Genomic DNA, 26,478 nt, shown 5'->3' on the forward strand with positions numbered 1-26,478 from the left:
TTCATTAATGCACCCCTCCACAGTGTCATCCCCTGGGCAACTACAGGCGAGCGATTTAGCATATATGATCACGATCCAAAAGGGCTCCCATTATCCTCTTCCTTTGTTCGTGTCTGTTTCACCTGTCCTGCCCCTTTAAGATTAGACATTTCAATCTAGGCGTGTTTCCTGCTACCATTGACTAAAACCGAGAACTGCATCCTGCGGGAAAAAAACACACCCCACATATGAAACAGCTTTACGCGTTAGCTGTCCTTCAAGGCGATCGTGTTTTTTTTTTGGAAGGATTTTTAGTTTGTGACGCGAGGACGTGCGGACTTCGTCCAGAAGAATGCTCTAAACAGTCTGTGCGCACGGAGCAGCTCGCAATCTTAACGATATTTTTTATGATTTTACATGATATGAATGTCAATCGGTCAAGGTCCGCTCTCCCGATGCAACAGCCAGGTCTGGAATGTCTAGCTTCTGCTGGGCAACATCTGGCGCAAGCGTTTGGATGAATTTCTCCAGTGTTGACCGCGGACGGTGAGAGGATTGAGGGTGTGTGTGAGCGGCGTGGGAGCCTCTCTCTCTCTCTCTGTGGAATGACATGCTGCAGCAAGGACGAAAATACTGGAAATAACATGGATTAGAAATACGCTGAATGGACTGCGACACAATCTGTATAGCCAACTACAACAGAGTGAGCGGTTTGTTTTTATTTTGCCAGTGGACTTTGTGCCACATTGACTGGACGATATTGGGAAGAATAGCCTATAGCCTATGGGCGAAGGATCCTCTCGAAACCCATCAGCTTGTGGTCTGATTCGTTTCACAGTCTAAACAACCTGACATCCACCCGTGAGGTAGGACTGATCTGAGGAAGAGAAGAAAAAGAGGAGGTGGAGGAGGCCACCACCACCACCACCACCACCATGTCGGCGGTGATGATAACACGGAAGGTGCGAAAATGGGAGAAGCTCCCGGGAAAAAACACCTTCTGCTGCGACGGACGGGTGATGATGGCCCGGCAGAAAGGAGTCTTCTACCTGACCATGTTCCTCATCGTCGGGACCTGCTCGCTCTTCTTTGCTTTCGAGTAAGTCATCCCCCCACCCATCCTTCTCTCTCTCTTTCTCTCTGAATCCCAGCTAGCCACAGTAGTCAAAATTATGATCTAGCTCCAGAAAAGTGTAGGTTCACAAGTAGGCTACCTCTTCATAATCCCCAAAACATATTTCATTGTATGTTTGTATAGTGAGTAACCTTAATTAACATCAGTCAACGTTAATGTATTGATTAGTTGATCAACAGAATAGGCCTAGATCAATTGTCAGTTGTGGCTGTACTTTTTTTTTTAAGTTGCTTTAAGTTGTGACTAGCCTATTTTCTGTCTTCATTGACTGATGTGAATAGTAGCCTTTAGCTTTCAAGAAATGTTGGATAGATTCATTTGGATCAGTGTTTTTCTGGTGCGGTCTCACTGTAAGCTGACCTGTCACCTCCTTTGTGTCCTTCATTTGTTGCAACTTGCAACCAAAAGTTCTATGTTTTTGGAAATATCCCAGTCACACTGTGGATAAGCCCTACACGTCTTGTTGCTGAAATTGCAGCCGCTGTCAGAGAAAAGGTTTATGATTGACCACACATACTGAGGTGTTAAATATTTAATAGTCCCTAGCTGTCCAGCTTTTAAGAAAGGAGAGCTGCCCCCCTTTTTGTGTTGTCTCAGCAGTTTTGTCTCAACCCACTACCCACACAATACAACCCAATGGACTTCTTAAGCACTCCAAACCCTGCTGGGCCAGCTCGGATGCAGCATGTGAACCTAGATCCTGTCAGTCAATGCTTCACAGAGAATTTGCTTTCTATATAAAGAGCATCCATTTGAACAAGGAAAACAAAGTGGGGTTGCTTCTCATTTAACCAACACTAATTGTATCTCTTTGTTCCATGTTTTTTCATCTCTCTCTCTCTCTCTCTCTCTCTCTCTCTCTCTCTCTCTCTCTCTCTCTCTCTCTCTCTCTCTCTCTCTCTTTTCTTTGCCACAAGGATTTAGCACAAAATCCTGTCCTGTAAAATTGTAACCCCTCTTTGAATGTGGGGGTGAATGCAGCTATACCAGGGCTCAATGCATTTGAAGCATAGCAAGCAAGGAAGAGACTGGCAGCTCTCACAGCGCCAGGCCCTGCCCATCCTCTCTGCTCTTTAATGGCCCCTCTGCTTTCCTCAGAGTGTGGACAGAAGGAGCTGTTGTCCGGTTAGGAGTGAGAAAGGGAGAGGGGGCTGATATTGCTCAGGCCGGATATACAGAGCCCTATGGAGGCACTGCGGTGGTGACTTATGGCTGGAGAATTGTTAGCATGCTGTGTTCATATATTACAGTGGTACACAGTTATCTCTCATGGGGTTTGGATAATAACGTGGAGATTAGACCCAGACAACATGGGGGTCATTTTTGTAACTCGACATTACACACTATGTTGATACGTCTATCTGATTGAAACCTCTGTCAGAGCCTTCTCTGAAAAAGGCTCTGAGGTTAATGTGTTCTCAAGCTGTCGTTTTACAACTGTGTTTTAACATTGTGGTTCAGTATTGTGGATTGAAACAGCCTTATAATTATATTTATAATAGATTCATCTTCCAATTATTGTCTAATATTACTGTAGTCTTTTTTTAAATCTATAAACGAACTCTGTACTAAAACACCCCATCATTCTAATCTAAGCTAAGATTTAGCATTCTTTTGTAGTTAATTTGTAGTTCATCATTCTGTACATACTCTGTCTTTCCATCGTAGTTCCCTTTTTTTGGGGGGGGGGGGTATTAATTCCTCACATGTTGGCTCGTTAGGAACAACTAAACAAATTACTCACTGCGGAGGTGGACTTGGCCTCTTTTATCCTTTACAAGCGGGATCAGTTTTAGGACTAAATGACCTTACCCTGTAGGTTTTTTTGCCCATTTAATATCCAATCATTTCATTTAAAAACAGGATTGTACATGTCAACATTTATATATCCGCAAATGGCTTCCTAGCAGTCGATCATGTTCACAGGGTTGGTTGCTATTTTTATGTTTGTGTAGCTGTGTATGCGGTGTGCGTTAATGCATGCTTATGTGCATGTGGAAGGCCACCTATGGTGTTTGGATGGAGGAACAAGAAACTGGAACACAAGGACAGTGTGATATCAGTCTGTCCGCGCCATGACGCTGAGCCATTAGGCCAGAGAAGCATATGTGCATGAATTTAGACTGGACCATTTCTCTTTGTCTGTATGTGTGTATGTGTGTTCTGTACTCTATCTACATCCTTGCATATGCTGCAAGGTGGAGGCATTCTGTGTGTCCTTCCCACTGCCAGTCCTCTAGTCTGCTTCATAAAATGTGGACATGAGGAGTAGGGCAGGGCTGAGCCCATACAGGGAGCAGTGGCAGTCAGAGGAGTACTTGTAACCGACCCCTCAGCATCTAACCCCACCCGGTTTCCCTGTGAGCCAATCAAAAAAGCATCTGAAGGCCCTGGCTAAATGAGCAATAACATGATTTATGACCTATTCAGAGTGCATGCTCCATTTACAGTAACAGTGATCTACAGGCTTTGTTCTCTGGAAGCTTCTCTGGCAGAAGGAGAGAGTGCTGATTGTCAGTGGAGGATGAAGTGATGCTTTTTGCCCACCAGGGAGGCAAATTTGACATGTTTCTTCACTTTGTCTTCATGGGTTGGATTTGAAAAAGATGTTCTTTTACAAGAAACGGCTGCCTCTTTAAACCTGCTGTAAAATCGCTAGTATTGTTTTTAATGTGGCCTATATGAAATCGCCAGCTTTATGGTTATTCTTCATTTCACTTAGTGAATATTCTGTGACGCAACATCTGTAATCCTAGCTTAAATCCCAGTAAAAGGACCTCGGCCGGCTCTCCGCTTTCATCACTCTAATATGGATATATAGGTGTTGCATAACAAGGGACTACATATTTCACTGTCTAGATATTTTATGTATTTTAAGGATTTTTTCCCCCGAAACAGTCTGGTGTTTATTTTTCTGTAAAAGGATGCTTGGCTCTTTGACTCAAATGCAACAGTAATACAGTATGGGCACAAACTGGAGAAGCATAATTACATCCATGGAAACGGCAATATTAAGATTTCTATTGAAGAGGGACTTATGAAATCCCCCTTCAATCAGAATGTTCACTAAGTTTGGTAATGGAGTGTTTTGCTGTCTGTATTAGGAAAAAGAGAGGGCAAGTAGAGTTTGTGAGCTCCTTCCAGCAGTGCCACAGAAGAAAGGTAGAATGTCTACAGATGTCTATACGTTGGAGGGCTGTTTCCGAGGTCCGCTGTGGATCTGCCTGCACAGCAAGTGCATTATTCATTTGTAGCATGATTCATTCGGCTCTGCAACAGCTTGCCACTGTTAAGTATTAATAAAGAAGAGGCTTGGAATGTTCAACAAAGGTAAAATGTCATGACTCCCCAAGGCATGATGTGGTGATGTATTAGTACCCGTGTTCAGGGGTATTGTTGTTAGAATTAGATTTTTAATTAAGCGCTATCCTTACTGAAGCTTCTCATCGCTGAGCTTGTGTCATCCTCAATTAAGATGGGAAATCCTCTGGATCAAAGTCTGCATCTAACACCCCCCCCCCAACCCCCCCGCCTCACACACACACACACACACACAGCAAAATTAACTTCACACACATGCAGAGTAAGCTGTATCGTGTATCTCTTATGTAATACTCTCTATTATATAATCATTGCATATGTTTAAAGTGTTTATTGTCCTGTATGACTAGCTGATTATAGCTTTTTCAGATATTCTGATCCCATTATTAAACAATCTCCATGCTATTTTCCAACAACTCCTGGCCTAATGGTCACCCTTATGATTTTATGACAGTTGTGTAGGGGCATTAAGTAAACGAAATACAGCAAAGCACATTGCAGAAACACTTAAAGGTGCGTTATGCAGTTTCCGAGGATTTAGGATTTGTTTACGTTTGCAGGGCCTGCTGTTGGTTTACAAAACATATTTTCTCTACATGTAATTCTTAGTATTGAATTAGTTATATCATCATAAATCTAAACAAAATTAATTTGAGGTACCTGTAACTAAACATAAGACAAGAATATGTTTGTAAACAAAATTGTGGGCCCTGCTTCTGTAAACAACAACAACAACAACAACAGTGAAACAGTAACTTTAAGGTAGCTTTCTAACCTCAAACAGTGATACATTTTTACTCTGAGGAAAGATTGTTTATTCAGTTAGATTGAGTGAGAATAAACCTCAGAACATTTTTAGTTTTCTCTGATACAACCAACGTTACATACGTATTGCACCTTTTAATTTGCACTGCCTGAGTCAGACTGAAGTTAGTGAAAATAAATGTTTTTTTGTAGTGTGGTTTTGAATTCAATGTCTTAACATGGTTACAGTAAATATCTTATATTGCTTAGTTGCCAGTTTTTTATTTTAGTATTGTATTTAAAAAAATCATAGAGGCAAATGTAATGTAGACAATTTCCCAGGATTTCCGAACCAGCACCTCCTAAAACCCTGGTTTGTTTAATTTTGCACTAGATACACAGCAATCGGTTGGGACTCCAGGAACTCACCATGCAGGTGAAAAGCATGTATTTCATGCTTATTTCAAGTTATTGTACATAATAAGTGAGCTTTACAGGTGGCTCTAGGCACATTATTATTTTTTTGTACAGACTCGGGTTAGCTGCTTCCTCCTGTTTTTCCCATCTTTATGCTAAGCTAAGCTTAAAGCGGACCTATGATGCTTTTTGACTTTTATGACCTATAAACGTTGTTATGATGATTCATAGTCATGCTTAACCATACTAAATTATCAAATAATGACTTACATGCATTTCGACGTATTCCCTGCTGACCGTCTGGGGTGTCTGTGCAGAGCACTAAGCACTATTCTAGCCAGTCGAGAAGTCACGTGTTCAAAGCGGTCTACCCTTCTGTAACTTTGTGACGTCGCATGTAACTTTGTGAAGTCACCACGCGGATGTTTCCATGTATGGTAATGCTGTCACTTCCCTGTTCGCGTCTGCCTCGCGCCCTTATTGGTCCATGCTCGCGCTTCCCGCCACTGAAAGTGTTCCGGAAGGAAGGTAACCAATCACAACGGAGTGGGGTTTGCAGGAGGGGGGGAGGGGAGCGGAGATGGCCGATCACAGGCGGAGGGAGCGGAGATTGCCGATGCACACACACTCAAGTGTTGACAGGACGTGCTGGATCGCCAAAATAAGAGAAAGAGCTTCCCGAAAATCTACATAGTTTTTTGTGATGTGATTCGTGTCAGGTTGCTCTATAGCAGTGTAAAACAAGAAATTAAGACCAGAAAAGTAGTATAATAGGTCCTCTTTAACATCTTCAGCTGCTGCTTCATATTAAGCAAATAACTGAGCGTTATGTCAATCTTCTCATCTAACTCAGGAGCGGAAGCAAGTGAATAGGTGCTTTCATTAAAAGGGTGCTCCAATTTATATAACTTCTTGTTCACGTATGCAGAAGTACCTCAAATGTTAAAGTGATAGAATTCCCCACAGACATTTAGGAAGTTTTGCTTTTCACTGTTGTAGCTGGCAGAGGTGGCCCTCATGCTGTCCATTTTATACACTGTTGGGTTGTCTATTTTCCACAGAAATCCTCATATTTTATAGTCATTTTAAGGGTTTTAAATGTGCATGTAAGCCAGTTGTCAAATGAAATGAATACATTATTGTGTATTTGGAGTAAAAGTATAATGTACCATTAAGTGAAAAACGGTAAAGCAGGACCTCATCACAGTACTTGAGTAAAACTCAGTAACTTTACACCACCGGTTATTTGGAGCCTCATGGAGGGCAGAAAGTTGAAAAAGGGGCTATATGTGAAAGTATTAACGAGTCCTTTGGTGGTGTGATTGATCGTCTGGCTGATTAAAACGTTTCCCCCACATGGAAAAAGGGCCTGATTAAGTCCAGTTATTCTGCTAGCCTCTGTGGTGAATGATGAACACACAGTGCGTCACTGTGCCAGCACCACCCTGCTCCTCAACAGAAGAGGAAATGGTCGCATCCTGGAAGGACGTGGGGGGCATGATGGGAAGCCATGATAGAGTGCGCCTCCAAATACCCAGCAGTCATCATTACAGGAATTACACTTCATCGACAGACTGCCCCTCCTCCCTCCCAGTTTAAATCCACTGGCTGCTCTCTGCAGTCTCTGCTCTAACAAATGATCCAAGCATACTTCACAAGCTGGGTCCAATGGAACATTTTCTATTGATTTGATCTCTGCTCTAAGTTACCATTAGTGTGAAAAAAAGGCACTGCAGGGAAACTGCTCAAACCAGTTCAGCAGGTGTGGTGCGTGTAGTTGTCTCATCAGTGCTCTGGTATGCTCTGACGTACCTGGTTCTTTCACTGCACATACACATTGCGAATTAACAGGTAATAATAATAATAATAATTGATAGGTTTTATATAGCGCTTTTTTGGAGGTCACTCAAAGACGCTTTACATCACATAGAATTTACATAAAGAAAAGAAAAAAAACACAAAAACAAGATACAAAAACAAATTCAAAATAGAGTCAGGTGTGGTATGGGTTGAGTCAGGTGTCATATGCTTTCTTGAAGAGGTGAGTTTTGAGTTGGCTTTTGAATGAGTTTATTGAGGTGGACTTTGTTCTCTGCCAGGCTGGGCTAACTGGCTGTTGTTTACTCGGCTACGTCCTTTACCATATACATTTCCCGTCAGCTTAGGGTGTGTGTGTGTATATGTGGTGAAGATTGTAGGAAATGCCATCCAGGGAAAACAAGACAATATTATGGCTGGCATTATGTTGGCTAAAGGGCAAACCCCAACTCAACCAGAAACCATCACAAAACCATAGTAATGCATTAGTGCTGCTTTCAAACAGTTTCGGACACCCACAACAAGTTACAGGTCCGCCTATGTTTACGTAACTGTATATGCAGTGTTTTGGCTGATATGTGATACAGAGACATGGCTTTGGGCAATATGGGATATTATATTCCACACAAATGCATTTTACAGTTTAAAAGTATAGTTCAAGTTTTATTTTTTCCTTCTTGCCTCACTCTCCGGCTCAAGAAAAGGCGACAGAAACGGTTGCTGTAACGGTGCGTGCATTTTTGATATAGAAATGGAAAAAGGTTGCTCATTTATTGAGCTATCTTATTGATTGATCGGCTAATCGTTTTAGCTCTACCATATACTGAATATGTTTATTGACCTTGATGATTAATCTTTTCAGAGGAGAGATTTGAAAATGCTTCCTTCAGCACGCATGTAAATGGTCAGGAGGATTTCAATGATCAAAATAATAAAAGCAGAGTGTGTGTGTCTGTGTAGGCATAACATGCAGAACAAAGGTTAGTGTTGTACTGGTTATGCAAAGGTATCTTGCATTCATGTTGTCGAAAACATCAGTTATGCATTTTGAATATATGATCTTGGCCGTGTGAGATTGTCCAGTTGAACTATTAATAACTGCGTGAATAAGCCTTTGCTGCTACTTCTCTATCCTGTCGCAGCACTTTGCTCCGCAGCTCACATCTGTGCAGCGGGCCTTTTTCAACAGAGGAGCCCTGCTGGCTCTAATCTCAAAGGCCTAGCAAACGCAGTTATGCTAATGTTTCCACTCTTCCAGAAGGCAACGGGAGTGCGGCATGATGTTGTTTATTCATGGCCTTGACTTCGGCATGGCCCAGAGAAAGGGCAGCTCTCACAGTTCACAACCTTATGCTCAGGACACCAGTTCAGACTTTGTGTGATGTCAACCCTTGGCCTCTCTGCACATGCTTTCTTTGAGAGGTCTCTCCCATTTCTGTTAACCATGTTGTCTGCCGTTTTCATGTGTAGCTGTTATGCAAAACTCTAAATCTGGTACTATCAACTAACGATTATTTGTATAATCAATTAATCTGCCAAATGAAATCATTTAGTCTATAAAATCCTAAGGTTATGTCAGCAGAAAACATCTTGTTTTGTCAAACCGTCAGTCCAAAATGTCATATTTTGTTCCCATTGATGATGACGCCCATCTGAGAAACTTTCCCTGCTTTTCAACTTTATCTTTATCATCAGTCCCTCAATTTTAATCTTCTTAATGATTTTTTTATGAACAGATGTCCGTACCTGGCCGTCCATCTGTCTCCTGCCATCCCAGTTTTTGCTATTCTGCTCTTCCTCTTCGTCATGGCCATGCTGCTGAGGACCAGCTTCAGTGACCCTGGGGTGCTGCCACGGGCTCTCCCCGAGGAAGCTACGTTCATTGAGATGGAAATAGGTGAGTCAGTTTACTTTTCATCATTTTCTTATGCTCTTGTCTCATTATTATTCACCTAAAAACTTGGCTTAAAATCTTTCTTAATAATGTTGAATATTTATGACTTTACAAAGCAATTATCAATTAGTAGTATTTAATAATAAATACACATTTAGAAACTATTCTAAGTCTACTTCCTCAGGACTTTGTGGGTGCGATGTCATCAGATTTGATTGACAGTGACCAATAGACCCACCAACTGTCATCTCAATCTGATTCAGATGTTGCTGAAGACCAAAAACAGAGCTAAAAGAGAGCGACCATTGGACTTTAATCCCTCAGGTCGCCAGAAACACTACTACAAATGAATGATAATGTTGCTTCGTAACTGCTGAATGTGTTAATAAGGAACAGTTTCTAAACAAGTTAATCAAGTTCAAATTAAAGGTTGGATGATATGCCAACTTGTTTTGCTGCCCCAAGTAGCCAAAAACATCAGTTATTGCCGGTTTAAGTACATTTAGTGAAACATTCCTGACGGTACCATTGAATTCAATTAACAGAATTTGACTGGAATAAGAAATATACAATGGTTGTGTTCATGTGAAGAATGCTTTTAGCACAACACATGAATATGTTTATGTTAATGTTTTATTGAAAATGTATTACTGATAATAATATTAGAAAACAGTGAAGCCAGCCCAGGAGAATCCTCGTTCATGCTCCAGAATGATCAGATGCAGATTTGAAGTAGGCTCACTTCTTCTTGTGTGATTTATAGTTATGCTCCTCACCTTGACGTGTGCATATTATGCACAATCAGTACTGATAACGCCACCAGGCACAAATGCCTTATCTGAATCCATTCAAATGTCAACAACAGGACAATAGGTTACAGTCCATGTGCTCTTACATCATCACCATCGAGCTTGTTGTTTTTTGTACAGAATAATGTTCAGAGATGTGGGATAAAAGTTATGTGGAAATAGCTCAAGGGGAAGTGTTTTGGAGGCATAAATACTTCAGTATGCTAGTTAGTTGAGCAGTGAGCAGACAGCCTGGGTCCTTTTGGTTTATTCATGTCTGTTATACTTTATGTTGCTAAAGGTTAAAGACACACAACTAACGCACATTCATTTCAGGGGACCCTGTTGTCTCATTGCACAAAACAAGCTATGCATTATGACAAAAAATAATGACAAAAAAGCCTTGTTGTCCTCATAAGCATCATATTTTTCATGTCCACACAATGCAGGCTGTCAAGACTCTGTTTATAACTGTACGAAAAGGCTTTTATTCCGTAATATTTCTGATGCAGCCCCCCTTTCGCGTCTGCCAGTGTTGCTGTTCAATGTTCGCTCTTTGGCTCAGTTAAAGATTCACGGTGTCCTTCAGCCATCACTCTTGTTGATCTCTCCACTCCGCTCAAGAGGCATGGGTGGAGTCTGGCCTCAGCTAATGACAAAGGACGGCTGTAAAAAAAAAAAAAAAAAAAAAAAAAAAATCAAGGCTGATGTACTCTGTCCCCTGAGAATGGGTTAGCCGGCAGCCAGCACTTCTCTCATCATGATGGTGACTCATAACCGCCTGCTGGATGACAATGGCTCCCCGGTCTTACTAGCTCTGGCCGTGATGTCCCCGGTGGAGAGTGTGCAGTCTGTGTGTATAATTCATATGAGGGAATCTCATCAGAAAATATTTATGTCGATAAAGCTACAACTAAGGATTATTTTTTAAGCATTGATTATTTTTTGCCCCATATCATTGAGTAACCCCCCTGTAAAAAGAAGAATTGCAGTTTTAAGGCGTCAAAAACATGTTAATAAGTGAACTGTAGTATTCATTTCTATCTGCATCATTTGGGGAAATCTGCATATCTAATCAGAGAAGTTTCCCAAAGCAGTGTTTCCCCTACCATTGTACAGGCCTGGCGGGGCCGCCAGGCCAACGGGACCCCCCGCCAGGCCAACAGCAGCCTAACTTAAAAAAAAAATAATAATAAAAAAAAAAAAATTATTATCAATTTTTCATTGATTCCGTAATAATAATATGCGCGCGTCTGCGCGGCACTGTCGGTCTACCCCTCGTGTGCGCCTGTCTTTACAACCTCTCGTTTGATCATCCCATCAGCTGATCTGTGTGTCTGCGTGTGTGTATGTGTGTCTGCGCGCGGCGCGATGCGCGTGTGTATTCGGTGCGGGTGCGCACTTGTTAAAACACGGAAGACAATGAGCAGGAGCATGACTAGCAAGCAAACGTTGAACTAGTGGCGAAAATAAAACCAGCGCCTGCTCTATGGAGATACTAAGGACTCAGTAACAGGGACGTTGAACAGGAAAAAGTGCTGCGCAAAGTTTAGAAAGTTAAAATCGCTACGTCGCCGTGGCAACACAACCAATCTGTATCAACAGCTGAGACAGCGCTGAAAAAAACGGCATGCACTCGTTTCAGTAAGTTTACCGAAGTGCCACACTGCTACTGCCTTTGACATTCTCAGAAAAGCATTCATTTATTTTCAAGGGACATATTAATTTATTTATTGTTTTAACTGTCAAGTTATCTTGAAAACAGCAGGCTATTGTAGGCCTACAAGCTTTATGTTTTTGTATTTTCAATGCTACTTTATTTGTATGTTTTAAATTGAGAAATAGGCTAGATGAAATATAATGGTCGGAATAGGGAATTTGCCTTATGTAGCACACATGTTGATAGGCTAATCATGATGTGTAGCCTATGTTAATTCATTTATTTTCAACAAGGCTATTTGCATTAAAAAAAAATAAAGAACATTTTTCAATAGGCTAGCTTCAAGGTGAGGTGATTCAGATTATTCCAGAAATGAGTCTAAACAGGACCTGTCTATATTAGATCTTAGTGTTTATTGTTTTTTTATTGAAATCCATGTGTTTTTCTTCAATAGTTTACGTGGCTTGTGTCTCCAAATTATTACAGAAAATAGTTATAGGCAGGGCATATGTTGTTTACAGAGCACAGAATTAATCAGATTCCGCCTCTCAAAGTGCACCAGATTGATGCATTTAACTTTAAAAAGGATAAGGTTTCTTCTGCAGGGGCATGCCCCCAGACCCCCCTAGAATGTCCATTCTCACCCAGCAGGATCTAAAAATCCTGTGAGAAACACCACATGTACAAACGTACAAATGTGAAAGCATAACCCTATGCCCTAATTTTTAACAGGCTGTCAAAAGAGGCTCATCCCAAATGGGGTTCGTTTTGGTCAATTTCTTCTAGAAATTTGGTACGCACGCGGCATGCATACTCTTTATCAGCTCTTACCACCGGGCCTAAAAAAAATTCTAGGGGAAACACTGCAAAGTGAATGATTTGGATCAGTTTCAAAGCTACAAAACAAAAAAAACATAATCCCTAATTTGGACAAAACCAGGCTAGCTGTTTCCTTTTGTGTCCTTTAATATGCTAAGCTAAGTTAGTTGGCTGTTCATATACATTCATATATCCAAGTGGTGTCAATCCTCATCTAATTCTCTGTAGAATAAAAGCAGATGCATTTTTACCCAAATATTGAACTATCCATTTAAATCACCTCTCACATCATCCTATTTAGTTATTTAAAAACATGTAGTAGCACACTGGCTTTATGTTTCGATTTGACTTTATTCGCCACATAGCCCCTCACCCTCACTGCCCATTTTTTCCTCCTGAAACTTTCCCGTTTTATTTTTTAGGAAATCTCCAAAATAGCAAGATATATTCACCTAAAGATATTCACATAATAGTTAGATTGGGTAACAGGATCGTGTGAAGAAGATTCACCTACATTAAGCGCTTGTTTCAACAAAATCCATTCCACACTTATATTAGAACACAGCTACCCCAACACATTAAAAAACATACTTTGTTATTGCCATGAGTGCAGGCGTGTTAACAGCCAGTCGAGGAGGCAGGTAGGGATGTTAAATCTCATTGTGAGGTTGAGCCTGGCATGTTGATGAAGCCTCCACCGCCTCGGTGCTCTGTCGTCCCCTCAGCCTGTAAGCGAGTGGTCCAGAGGGGGAATGCTAATACGAGGAAAAGACATCCTCTTGGAATATGTAATGCCACTAGCAGACAGAGCTTTGCTACCCGAGGGAGTGGCATCATTCCCTGTGAGTGATGACTCATTAATTTATCTTCTGCTGGTTTATCCTTGAAGCCACTAATACTACCTCCTGTTGTCGATGTATTGTGTGTTGTCTGATTAAATGCACCTCAGTTTTGATGTCTGCTGACATATTTTAGATTGTTTTATTTTGTAAATGTGCCACTTTCACTGATTTTAATTTATACAAAAAATTGTTTCATTTTACATTGCAAATAACTTCCATTGTGAGCTTTAATCAAATGATAAACATGCAGATTAGGATAGGTAGTATTTTTCTGTTCATATCTGAAAGCTTTCTCTAACTTTGGATTTCTCTAACCGATTTTTTTTCTTTATCTTTCTTTATCCCCAGAAAGTAATATGAGCATGCTCTCTCTTTTCCATTGCCTCCACATTGACGCCTTCCCAATGCAGTATTTTACCGCTAGATTTCTCCCTAACAGCCATCTCCTGAGAGATTCCATCCAGCAGCAGACCTCTGCTCATTAGCCAGCCACTCTAACCTGCAGTGCAACATAATCAGAAATATCTGGATTCAAGTCAATGTTTTTTTTATTTCATTAGGTTTGTGACTGCAGAAACAAAAGACATGACTGTGAGACACGTTATTTCAGTGCGAGGAATGTGAGCTGATGTACCAAAAAAGCAGGACACTGGGTAGTATTTGTTACTAATAAATAACATTTAAAAAAACAGCAGCAGTGATTACACATACATCCACCGTCATCAATTTCCGTATCAAGCCAACGTTGTCATTCACTGACATCCTCAAGGTTCAGCTCTGAGGATTTACGTCTTATTTTTTTCTTGTCCTTGTCACTGAATCTCACATTCCTCACAGCCTATTTAGGGAATATACAGTAGGGAAACACTATATTGTGAATCACTGCACAGCTTCTGCAAGAAATGTTAACATTTGTGAAGCTTATAATGTTCATTATTTGAAAACACTGTCGGAGGAGGTAATATGTCATTTCAAAAAAATAGTTTGTGGTGTTGTACTGGATTGTGATTTGTCAACACCTTTTTTTGAGTAGATTCTTGTCATGCTGAGATTGCCATCACCTTCTAATGAATGTTGTGTTTTGTTTTATTTTGTTTGTTTTTTCCCCACAGAGGCTGCCAACGGGAACGTCCCCGCAGGGCAGCGACCGCCGCCTCGAATCCGCAACGTCCAGATCAACAACCAGATTGTGAAGCTCAAGTACTGCTACACCTGCAAGATCTTCCGACCACCTCGAGCGTCTCACTGCAGCATCTGTGACAACTGTGTCGGTAAGAAACCTCCTCTGATCTGTCCGTCAGTTTAATTCTACCCTTCAAACACAGGCTTCAAAAATTGACAAGATTGCTCATTGAAATCGGTGTATTTCCGTTTCGTCAGAAATAGAAAGGTGAGCAGTGTTTTGTGGGGAAGAAAAATAGCTTGCTGATTATTACTGGAGCCTTTGGTCTAAATTACCTCTCTGCAGACGCTTGTCACAGTGATTAAATAATTCTAAAATCGTGGCTTTATAAAGAAATGCTTGACTAAAAAGACAGGGCGCAAAAAGTTTGTGTGTGTGTGTGTGTGTGTGTAGCTGTGTGTCTCTCAACCCTGATGATTGAGGAATGCGTCTGACGGGAGCGTAGACTTAGGCGGTATCAGAGGAGACAGTGGAGGCTCAGTAAGGGAATAAGTGCTCAGTCATTGTTAACACTGGTTCATTTGTGTCCACCTGCTGTAGACACACACACACACACACACACACACACACACACACACACACACACACACACACACACACACACACACACACACACACACACACACACACACACACACACACACACACACACACACACACACACACACATAGTCAAACCATGACACAGCAGCATTTTTTAGTCCCCCCTTTTATTGCAGTCATATCTTTCCCTCCTCAACTCAACTTAAAGTCTCTCACAGAAAATGCTACATTTAAAAAAAGACATTTCAGAAATATAACTTGTTAATGACCAGGGGCCTTCTGTGGTTAATACTGTATATTGCGAGCTGTCTGTGAGTGTTTGGACAGTTGTTTTAACTATGTAGCACATGGGAGCCTGGATACAGACCTCTGGAGTCCTGCATGCATTAGACTTTTTTTTTCTCTGTTGTGATTTGAATCTAATGGACAAAGTGGATATTCAGTTCGATTATCAAGTGCTTCCAGTGCTCCCAGCTATAATTTGAGAGGATTTGACATGCATATTGAGTAAAAGGCATCCTGCTGCACTCTATGCAATCTAAACATCTTGGGGATATGTATAAAATGTCTACAGCCATGCTCTTTAAGGTTGTACTTTGTGGTGCTTGGAGCTAAATGTGTGTCTGCTAACATGCTCACAATGATGATGCTGATGTTGAGCAGTTATAATGTTCACCATGTTCAGCTTCTTAGTTAGGCGTGTTAGCGTTTACTAGGTAGAATATTTGTTCACATTGAAATGTTGACCAGGTACTGGATGGAATATCAGAGATTAGCTATTGAAGTAGAATAAATCCCCCACAGACACTGCCTTCCCTGGTGTCATGCTGCCAGCATGGCTAAACAAATATTGTTAACTTTATGATAAGGTTCTTTCTCTTATATAAAAAATGATCCACCCGTGTAACCTTATATCCTCAGCACCTCTTGTGTTTTCTGCCTCGTGTGTTTATCTGCATTTTGTAGTGGCATGTCTGCTGCAGAGAAAAGTGTAAAGCAAGATGTTTACCTCCGTTGTCCGTTTGACCCTGCCCTGCTTTCATCTGGCTCTCAGCCTAATTCTGAAAGAGGAAGCAATCACTATATTTAGACGGCAGGTTTACAGAAGCTGCATGCACAAAGCTGTCTTTGACTAAAATGTCCAAAAATGTTCTCTGTTCTCTTGGTGTCTTCATGTATTTATACGGGGACTTTTTACTCTTTCCTCTACACAGACCGTTTTGATCACCACTGTCCATGGGTGGGCAACTGTGTGGGCAAGAGGAACTACAGATACTTCTACCTGTTCACCATGTCCCTCTCCCTGCTCACCATTTACATATTCACCTTCGACATCGTCCATGTGGTCATGCGTGAGTATCATGTTGCTCATTTCTGTCCAATCAGGAGGAAGAGATGCATATCTTAATGAGTATGTGGCAAAACAGGAAGAGCGACCCACGACACAGGTTCAGGAACAGCTTCTGGTGTACATGCAAATGCTTTGACTTGAAACGTGACATGACACACAACAGCAACCGACAGCATGACATGATTCCTCCCTCTTCCTCATCCTCCTGCTTCCTTGTTTAACTTGATGCAGACGGCAGGAAGACAGAGAGACGTAGAAACAAGAGAGTTTCAAGTCTAGATAGTTATCTCTGGACATGTTGTTGTATTACTAGTGTGATATGTGTAAATTGTGCCATTTTATGTGAATAAAAAGTGAAGGAAGCATCGTGTCTTTTTTACTAAAATGTATCTCTGTTTTGCTCTGTCCACAGGTTCAGTGGATAATGGCTTTTTGAACACTTTGAAGTTGACACCGGGAACATATCCTTTTATAAGCTCTGACCACAGTCTTGGTCTCGATTTCCTAAGAGTGAAAATTAAAAACATCATGATGCTTTTTAAAGAATGACACCCCTGTGATCGTTCCCGAACCTCTCTAAAAACAGGGAGTTTTTTCCAAAAATAGCATAGTATCTGTAACTTGGCAAAGGCGGTCTGCCAGACTTTGGATTTCTTTGCATGATGAAGTTGTGTCCATTTTTAGCCTTCCTAAAACCGAGAAAAAAACACTCTCTTGCTGTCTGTGTGAAAGCAGGTCCTTAATGCTATTTCAAAGTTTAAAATAACATTACACTTTCCTGCTCTTTATTGGATTTTGGGGATGTTTAACAACCTTGGCTAACATTACCCAAGATAGCTATAGCTATTTGCCTAAACATAGGTTACTTTCCATCCTTTGGCAGTGAAAACAGAGTTTTTGATAAAATCTAATCAGCCAAACAGCTATATTAAGGTATGGTCCTAAATTTTGTCATACTCATAATACTTGAACAAACCAGCTCAAATGAAATGCAATGAAAGAACAAAGCTCTTTTTTTATAATCTTGCAGCTTTGCTTAGATTCAAACGTTTTACATTGCTCGTGTAGCTTTAGCCACAGTTGTTTAGCATGATAATATTACGTAGCCACCACTTTTACAAGACTTTTATTTTATGATGAATTAGCTGGAAACATTAAAAAGTCAACTGTCAGAGATGCCCACCAACTCATGAAACTACTGTGAACTAAGTTAGATTGCTACTGCTGTAGAAACATGATGGCCAATGTTGTCATTTCAGCCGGCACATTTTGTTCACTAGATAGAAATGATGAGCTGATTTCAAAGGGTGAATCAGCTACAATTTATTTATTTCAGTATATACTATGTAAGAAGGGAAAGCTAGACAGGTAACAAGCTAACAATGAGTGGAGCATAACAAATAGACTGAAGAGAATATCAGCTGGTAATTAATTTCTCTTTTTCCCAGTAAAAAGAATATAAGCCTCCCATGCACTGTATGACATTGACCAATATATAATATAATCATGTTGCATAATTGTCTGCCATTCATGCTGTTTTTTCTTAACTGGAGTCCACTGTGCTGGAGGTACTGGTGTGTTTCTTCACCTTGTGGTCAGTGGTGGGACTGACCGGCTTCCACACCTACCTGATCTCTCTCAACCAGACCACCAATGAGGATGTAAGTGCATCTTTCTGCATATTCCTTTTATTTCTTCACTTTTCTACTACTACAGATATTCAGGCACTTTTGACTGAGTTTGTATCAATAATTTCGCGGAGCCAATTAGTTTAAACTCAAGAAGGAAAGCGCTTTGCTCTAAATTAAACTAAACGGACCCACTTGTGAATGTACCACAATTACCACATTAGAGAAAAGTCCTACAGATAAATCCTCGCATATTTAAGAGTTTAGGTGAAGGGTTAGACGTGTTCAAGATAGTTTGTTTTTAGATTTACATTAATGGGATTGTCAAAGTAAGGTGTATAATGACATATAGATAAAGACTTTGTCTGTAAATGTTGTGATCAGGCAGCCTCTCTTCATGCGACTGGAAAGATAAATATACATCACAGAGGTGTAAACATTACAATTTCTAAGACTACAGAGCTGTTTCCTTGGCAACAGCACCGCCTCGTGCCACAGAGCGCTGGCAAACTGCAGCTTGTTTAACAAGCCTATCGTATTTTAAACTAAAGAAAAGCAAATACAGAAATTGCTGTAAACTCAAACAAAAAAGAAAACAGAAACTGCGAGCAAACAGGAGCTAGAAAGTGACGTCCTCTTTTTTTCTGGTTCAGCCACAGACCAAATATTGTCCTTACAAGGGATCCAGCAGGGATAGATTTGTTTGGCTCAGAGTTTGAGCCATATGACAAATTGTCTGGTAAATGCTTTGAATGCTTAAAGCAGCAGTTGGACTCCTCTCTGCTCACGAAGCCGACAAAGTCTGATGATCTAATCTAAAAATATAGACGAATAGCTGCTGCTTCTCATTGCAATAAGAAGAAAACAGACCAGCTGGTTTCTGACTCTCAGCTACATTTAGAAGGAGCTAAATGAGGGGGGAAAAAAGTATTGATTGCTTGATCGCATTACCATTCAGCCATTCACACACAATCAGGCTGATATAAAACAGTTGAGTGTTGGTGATGCAGGTGGATGAATCCACAAAGGGATTCATTTATGGTTTGCCTGTATATGCAAGCTGCAATATTGGGTACAGTATATTTTATTGGTGGCTTTGTTAGCCCAGATGTGACTGCAGAGGCTCTGATGAGAGGCACAGAGCACCAACACTCAGGATGTTGGTTATGGGAGGATATAGATGGCTGAGAGCAAGAAGGGAGTCTGCTCACACTTTGTTATAGTGATTCATTTATAATTCGCCTTTTTCTTTCCTGCGGGATGGCTGGCGTCATTTTTTGTGGTCTGCAATGTGCACACACAGTGCAACGTTGCTCCAGCAGTTGAAAGAGTTGCTGCCAGCCCGGGCTTTTCAATATATGTGATTGGCATAATAATAGATACATCGATACCTGCAGGGCCTGGGCACACTGCCAGAAATACTGCTGTGGCAGAGAACGCTGGGGGGGTCTGATGAGGGAGGGTGGGTGAGATGCAGACGGTGGAATTAAGGGCGAACAAGACGAGGCACCTTGAGTGCTGTTGTAGCTGGTCTGCTCTCCCATAGGATGACACATGCTCTTTCGACTTTGTCTCCTTACACATACACACACGCACACACAAATAGTACATGATGTACTGAAGTATGAGCAGACTGTTGACCTATATCTGCTGCAGCTACAAAGAAAAGAAAAGAGCTGTCATGTTTGCCTCGCCTGAGGGTTGGTCAGAGCAAACTCATGCTCTGCAGGATAACTTTGTATGTTTAGTTTAGGGTTAGTTGTGAAAATTACTCCTTAATCAGCCTAGCATTACAATAATTGATATTTGTGTTTTTCTATATTTATGTTAGCATAACAGAAAAATTAAATTAGAAATGGTCGTATTTTTATACTTACTGCAAACTGTGCTCATTTTGAGTTATTCTAGTGTCTGTTTACAAGAATGTTGATTAAATAAAAATGTACATAACATTAGTTTTTCTTTGCAGCCCAAACCACTCTCCCGTGCTTTTTAGCTGCCAAATATTCCATATGCCTGAGAGTGAATGTACAGCACGAAGGACTCTTCGCTGGGGGGGATTCTTTTGTACACATTTTCAGATTTTTCAATTAATAATTGAAGTAGTTTTATATTCTGTAGTTGCTAGTTTATACCCGTTGGCACATAGAGATCCCATTAAACCAGGAATCATTAAATTCCTCTCAAGATTCTTCTTAGTAGGTCAAAGCCAAGCCTGCAGGAGTAACATCTAAAAATGGAACTATGCTTTTGAATAAGGTATAAGCAGAGGGAAAATCTTTTTCAAAGCGAGATCATAACCAAGTCAGGATGTGATGTTCGAACGTGTTTGGGAGGCTGTTTGGTGCTTTGAGAAGGTTTGCCTCGCCAGTGATGAGGGCTGTGTACATTTTTTTTTGCCCAGATTAAAGGATCATGGTCGGGAAAGAACCGAGTCCAGAACCCCTACAGCCATAAGAACTTCTTCAAGAACTGCTGTGAGGTTCTTTGTGGCCCGACGTACCCGAGGTAAACCTGTCAGATTAAGCCTGAAACTAAAGAGCTATGCTCATGGCTCCTCACCAATCAACATTATCTCAGACAGGACTAGATTTTAATTTTTGCTTATCTACTTTATTCTGTCTCTTTCTTTCTCCCGAGTTCTGACTCTCAGAGTCCTGTATCAGAGCCTGTGATATATAAGTTTAGATTAGATTTCCCTCTCCTAAGCCTCTTTCTGTTGAATAACGAGCAGGATGCAGTTAATGACTGATTGCCTTGTCTCGCTCCACCAGCGTCTTGGACAGAAGAGGACTGCAGGAGGATTCGCCTGATTCTGTAACGCCTGCTGCTGCACCCTCTGCCTCTGCCTCTAACAGCAGCAGCAACCCAGTGCCACAAACCACTGTGAGACACACTCACTCACTCACTCACTCACTCACTCACTCACTCACTCACTCACTCACTCACTCACTCACTCACTCACTCACTCACTCACTCACTCACTCACTCACTCACTCACTCACTCACTCACTCACTCACTCACTCACTCACTCACTCACTCACTCACTCACTCACTCACTCTCACTCTCACACTCTCTCTCTCTCTCTCTCTCTGAGACCCTGTTTCCACCTGGCATTAATATGTGGTTCTGAGGAATCCGATCGTTATATGTAAATGTAATATGCTTGTTCACACCTGGCCTTAACAATGCGTCTTCTATGCGCGTTTGCGATCTGGATTCGAATTCCCCGCGCTGTATGGAAATCAGCTCGTACATCATTTCCGCTTATACACTCCATCTTCAATGTTTTCTGTTTTCTGTTGTCTGTTTACCTGCAACGGTGCGCTTTTATGACGTGAATTGTCGCGTGAATGAGTACGCGTTTCCGCCCAGTCACTCGCCGCAGTTGAGTGGGCGGGGCCTAATGTGTATGAGATGCGCATACGCGTTTCCACTGTTAATGGGTATGTGGATAAGTGGTCTCAAACCACCTCCGAATGTGGATAATTTCAATGCGCATTCAATGCGGATTGAGCGTGTTTCCACCTGTAGTTAGCGCGATCGGATCCTAAAAACCACATATTAATGCCAGGTGGAAACAGGGTCTGAGTCTGGCTCTAAAGTGGATTGAGGCTGCAAAGCACAGAAATGTTGGATACAGAGCAGACATAAAACAGACTCTAAACCAATTACAGAGAGTGTAGGAGAGAATAAAGAGGTGCGTGTGAGAAGAAATGTCCTCCTAGTGGAAAGCACTCTTCATTTTGATGTATGTATTGTATTTTGGTTTGGATCTGTCCTTGCTAGTAGCTAGACGATAAACTGCTTTCTTGTGCTGCGCAAACGTTGATCATGTTAAGATTTACATGGCAGAACAACTGTTTACTCCCCTTTCCTGCATTTGAAAGGTCTTTATACATACTTGTACTACTTTCATTATGAGTTTAGGCCAGTTATTTTAGTTATAAAGGACACCCCGCAGGGAGGTTGTCCCACTTTGTGATTAATCCAGATCGTGCCAAACATTTTCAGGCACCTGCTCTTTCTCATCACACATTAAGGTGTCGCGTTGCAAAGTTATCTCGACAGAAATGTTCGCAAGCTGTGTGTTTTCGGCGGCCCTTCCTGCCTTCCCATCTTATCAGCTTCCTGCTGTTCTCTTTCCACAGAAAACCACAGCTCCGCTCATCCCCAACGAGCACACACCTGATGATGCCAAGCCGAGCATCGCTGACTCTGCAGAGGAGAGCCCCTCCCCCAAAGAGGAACACCCTCCTCCGGCTCAGAAGGCCCCGCCCTTGGCTTCACCCGAGACCGATGCAGAAACATCCCTCGCCAAGGACAAGACCCACTAGCTGCATGAAGGAGGCGGCTCCCATTGTACCTACCTCCTCCCCTCCCTGGCATCTTGCCCTTAGTCCAGCAGCTGAAACATTTTCATGATCAATCTGTCTGATTTCTGTGCGGGTGACTCGGTTTGTTCCTGCCCTACATTCCACCAGAAGAGCCGAGCTTTTGCGGCAGCTCCTTCTCCCCCTCACTAGTGGCTGCAGAGCTGTTTGATTGACACTTACTCCTGCAGGACGGGGAGAGATCTAAATGGAAAGTCAGCAGCTTCCTCTGTCTCCTGAACACTGCATGGAAAAAAGACACACAGGGGGGGAGAAGCTGCTGGAGAGAACTGCAGAGAGGGGGAAAAAGAAGAAAAAAACAACAACCTTAGAGCGTGTGACATCCTCACTGGGGCTGCTCTGACTGTCAGTGCTACTTTTGCTCTGTATTTAAACCTGCGTAATGACTATTGTGAGAGGCCAGTTTAAATATACCCCATGCAAGCGTCTGGCAAAGACAATATTACTTCTGGACATGTATAAAACTTCATACAGTCAGTTTTTTCTGTTGTGTGCACATTACATGCCCTATGCAAACTACAAGAAGGCTGGACATGCAGCTTTTTTGATCGGTGTGGAAAGAAGGGTCAAGCTGTGAGTCTGTGAGTACACATGATGTCCAGGCAGGGGCGAGGAAATGCAAATCCTTAGCTGAGATATCCTTCCAGGCAAGTCAAAATCTACCTTTTATTCTGATATTGCTGCATTCAGTACTGTTGTTACTTACGTGCATCTACTATTTTTATTTGTATTGATCTGATCCAGACCAACGCCTGTCCTTCCATTTTTAAATAATCAATGATGTAGTGTGACGTGGTGCTCTGAAATGCTTCACACACAGTACATGTCTTGTATCCAGGTGACACTAAGACAGAGTCCAAGTGTGTGTGAGAAAAAGACCTGACTCCCAATGATGGTAGACACTAGTAGTAACAGTGCCTTATTTCAAGAGTTGCACCATCAAATGTCAACGTTCTTACAACTGATACCATAAATGAAAAATGCCAACATTTGTACCCTAATTAGACCAGTGGTTCCCAAATGAAGGTTTGGGACCCCCACAAGGGGTCGCAAGATGATTAAAGAAATATAGTTTGACATTTTGAGAAGTAGCTTATTCAAGTTAGATGAGAAGATTGACACCACAACCAATGTATGTACATTATATAAGAAGCTACAGACAGGAGATGGTTAGCTTAGCGTTAAGACTGGAAACAAGGGGACACAGCTGGCCTCTCTGTTTTTGTCTGTCAGCACCTCTAAAGCTCACTAATAATATGTTATTTGGTGTTTGATTATCATGAACAAAAAACAAAATGTGGCACTACGCCTAGAACTCTTTCTTGACTTCCTGTCGTTTTCACATTTTGTTTTATGTACAGTTTGAACAAACTAATTTGGAAGCTTAAGATGCTGGTAGGTGTATTTACCTTTGGAACCAACCACAGAAGCCTTTCCACCCTCTTTCCAGTGTTTATGCTAAGCTAAGTTAGCTTGATAGCATGTAGAATGTGAGCATCATATAAAGCATACAGACATAAGAGTGATATCTTCTCAACTGCTTTTTTTCAGAAAAAATCTGAGTATTCCCTTTAACAGGATAGGAAAAGATGTCTACATAATACTACACATGTGCTGTTTTCTTATGAAAAACTGTGAACATTTCCTCCAGAAAAATTAGAAATAAAATAAAAAAGATCTGAGAAGAAGAAAATAAATAACTAATTGAACTGGTCACAGCTGGTTTAGAGGAGTCGCAGGTCTTAAAAGTTGGGAACCACTGCCATTCGAAATGAAACAAAAAAACAACGCAAAGCCATTGTTTGGAATTGTATTCTTTGTACATACTCTTCGCAGGAAAATAAGCAAAACTTAAAACCTCTCAGTTGATTGATGAGGAGGAGAGATTGCAGCAAGGTTTTTATGTTGCTTTGTTCGAAGCGTGAATGTGTGGCCCATGTTAATTGTACCGTGAAATCGAACACATCCTCCTGTGATTCACACCACAGCTGATCTTCCTCAGAGTCCTCTCTCTTCCCGCCATCAACCACCTCCTCCCTCCATAAGAAATGGCTCTCATTCTTTACTTATTTTCATTGCATCTTTTGCAGCTTGTGATACTTATTATTACACTACACCCAATGTCGCTTCCACTGCAGCCGCCTGTGGCTAGTCATTGCAGAGATGAAAAACGAGGCAGAGGCAGATGTCCGATCCTTTGTTTTCACACATCTGTGTATTACAAATGGAGCACAGCCTCGAACAGGGCGTTACATTTATTATTTTTTTTTTTTTAAAGTAAATTGCTCGAGGGGGGACAGCACCCACACAAAGAAAATGGGTGGGAAAGAAGGGACGCATATCCTTAGTATTTAAATGATGTTAGCTGGTAGCGAGAGTTTGTAATAGTGATTGTATCGTATGCAAGACAGAGTTAGTGTTTGTAAAAATATACTTGTGTAGATATTCTAGTGTGTCAATAGCATTGTATCAAACTCGGAAATCTGCCTGAGATGATTTACTCTCGGACTCAAAACAGTCACAATTTCTTCTAATCTCCTAACTTGTACAAAAGTCCAAATATATTTGCCAAGTGAGAATTTTTTATTTGTTAGGATGCTGGGATTGTTGGCAGCTGTATAATTATTTTCATTGCACCATCATTTCTGTCAAGCAGAGACAACAATATTTTGACCATTTATTTTCATTATTTATTCATTTTTGAAGGATTTTTAACTGTTTGGTCAATAAAATGTCAGAAAATAGTGAAACGTTGATGCATTTAACATAACATATTCAGTTTGTTTAATTTGTCCAACAAACAAGTCCTAAACCCAAAAAATACTACATTTCATACATGATATTTATCCGAAAATGTGGACCTTGTTAGGTAAATTTGCTTTAGAAATTCCAAACACGTAATTGATTATTAAATAGTTTACAATCAATTTTCTGTCAATCAACTGATCGATTAATCGACTAACCATATCAGCTCAAGATTAATTATTTGTCTGTCTTCACTTTATCTTCACCCAGAAGAGATACAGACACTTCTCTGTTGGAAGAAGATGTAATATGTGTGACAGTATTGTTTCTGTGAAGTAAAAAAAAAAAAAAAAGTTTAGCGGAGTATTTGTTTGGAAAACTTTCCGACAAGAAGTAGGAAAACCAAGACCAACGTTTTGAAGCTGAACTCGATCTTGGTGGGCTTTCTTTGTGAAAACTATTAGTTGACATGTTGTTGTATTTGACAGCCTTGTGTTGCTGTCACCGAGAAGCAAGAATGTATGTGATTGGTATTCGAAAGAAGATGAAATGTTTGTGTTAAAACGCTGTGTAACGGTATTCAAAGCTGATTTTAAAGGGACAGTTAATTTTTATTTATGGCTCTGAGGGGTTTGCAGTCTGCAGAGCCAAGCTCTTGTATGTATAATTCCTGTGTTAAAACGCCATGCCATGGTCAGATCTGAATGCTCTGATCCATCTATTACATTATGTATACAGATACAGTAATATACCATTGATGGAATTCTTTATTTATGTTCACTTTGTTCAGTATCGACACTGTTACTCTGTATGTATTTCATTCAATTGACTTCACTTCTTTTTACATGATCAATGTGTCTGGTAAATAAACAATAGTCTTATTATTATGTGTCTTTGCTTTCGATGGGAGTCACTGGTGTGAGAAACATGGCTCAGTTGGTTGTGTATGCAGGTATGTTTGTGTCCCTGCATTATAACAAACTGTATTAATATTTCAATTTTAAATTTTTTTTAAATTTTAAAACAATTTAATACATTGTTTATAAATCTTTTTTGGCTGTGATCCTGGGAGAGAAGCATCTTACAAAATACGGAGACACTATTCGTCAACTAACACTAATGCACGTCTTCTTGTCTGGTTTTTGGATCACTAAGTTGCTCAGTGGTGTCATTGTCTCTTGTTCTACATGCTGGCTGCGTGGCTCAAGGGATGTT

At 40.9% G+C, this 26,478-nt stretch overlaps 1 protein-coding gene across 1 annotated transcript; it reads left to right on the forward strand.

Moving 5' to 3' along the window:
• Positions 1 to 229: 229 nt before the first annotated feature.
• zdhhc9 (zDHHC palmitoyltransferase 9) lies at positions 230 to 26,129 on the forward strand. Its single transcript, XM_080034975.1, has 9 exons — positions 230 to 1,078; positions 9,151 to 9,311; positions 14,530 to 14,688; positions 16,358 to 16,495; positions 16,907 to 16,953; positions 18,051 to 18,155; positions 20,527 to 20,630; positions 20,897 to 21,008; positions 22,276 to 26,129. The coding sequence occupies exons 1-9, from the start codon at positions 915 to 917 to the stop codon at positions 22,459 to 22,461; spliced, it is 1,176 nt and encodes a 391-aa protein (XP_079891101.1). The 5' UTR covers positions 230 to 914; the 3' UTR covers positions 22,462 to 26,129.
• The last annotated feature ends 349 nt before the right edge of the window (positions 26,130 to 26,478 follow it).

This window comes from Ammodytes marinus (assembly GCF_949987685.1).
Source record: "Ammodytes marinus genome assembly, chromosome: 10".
Lineage (NCBI taxonomy): Eukaryota > Metazoa > Chordata > Actinopteri > Uranoscopiformes > Ammodytidae > Ammodytes > Ammodytes marinus.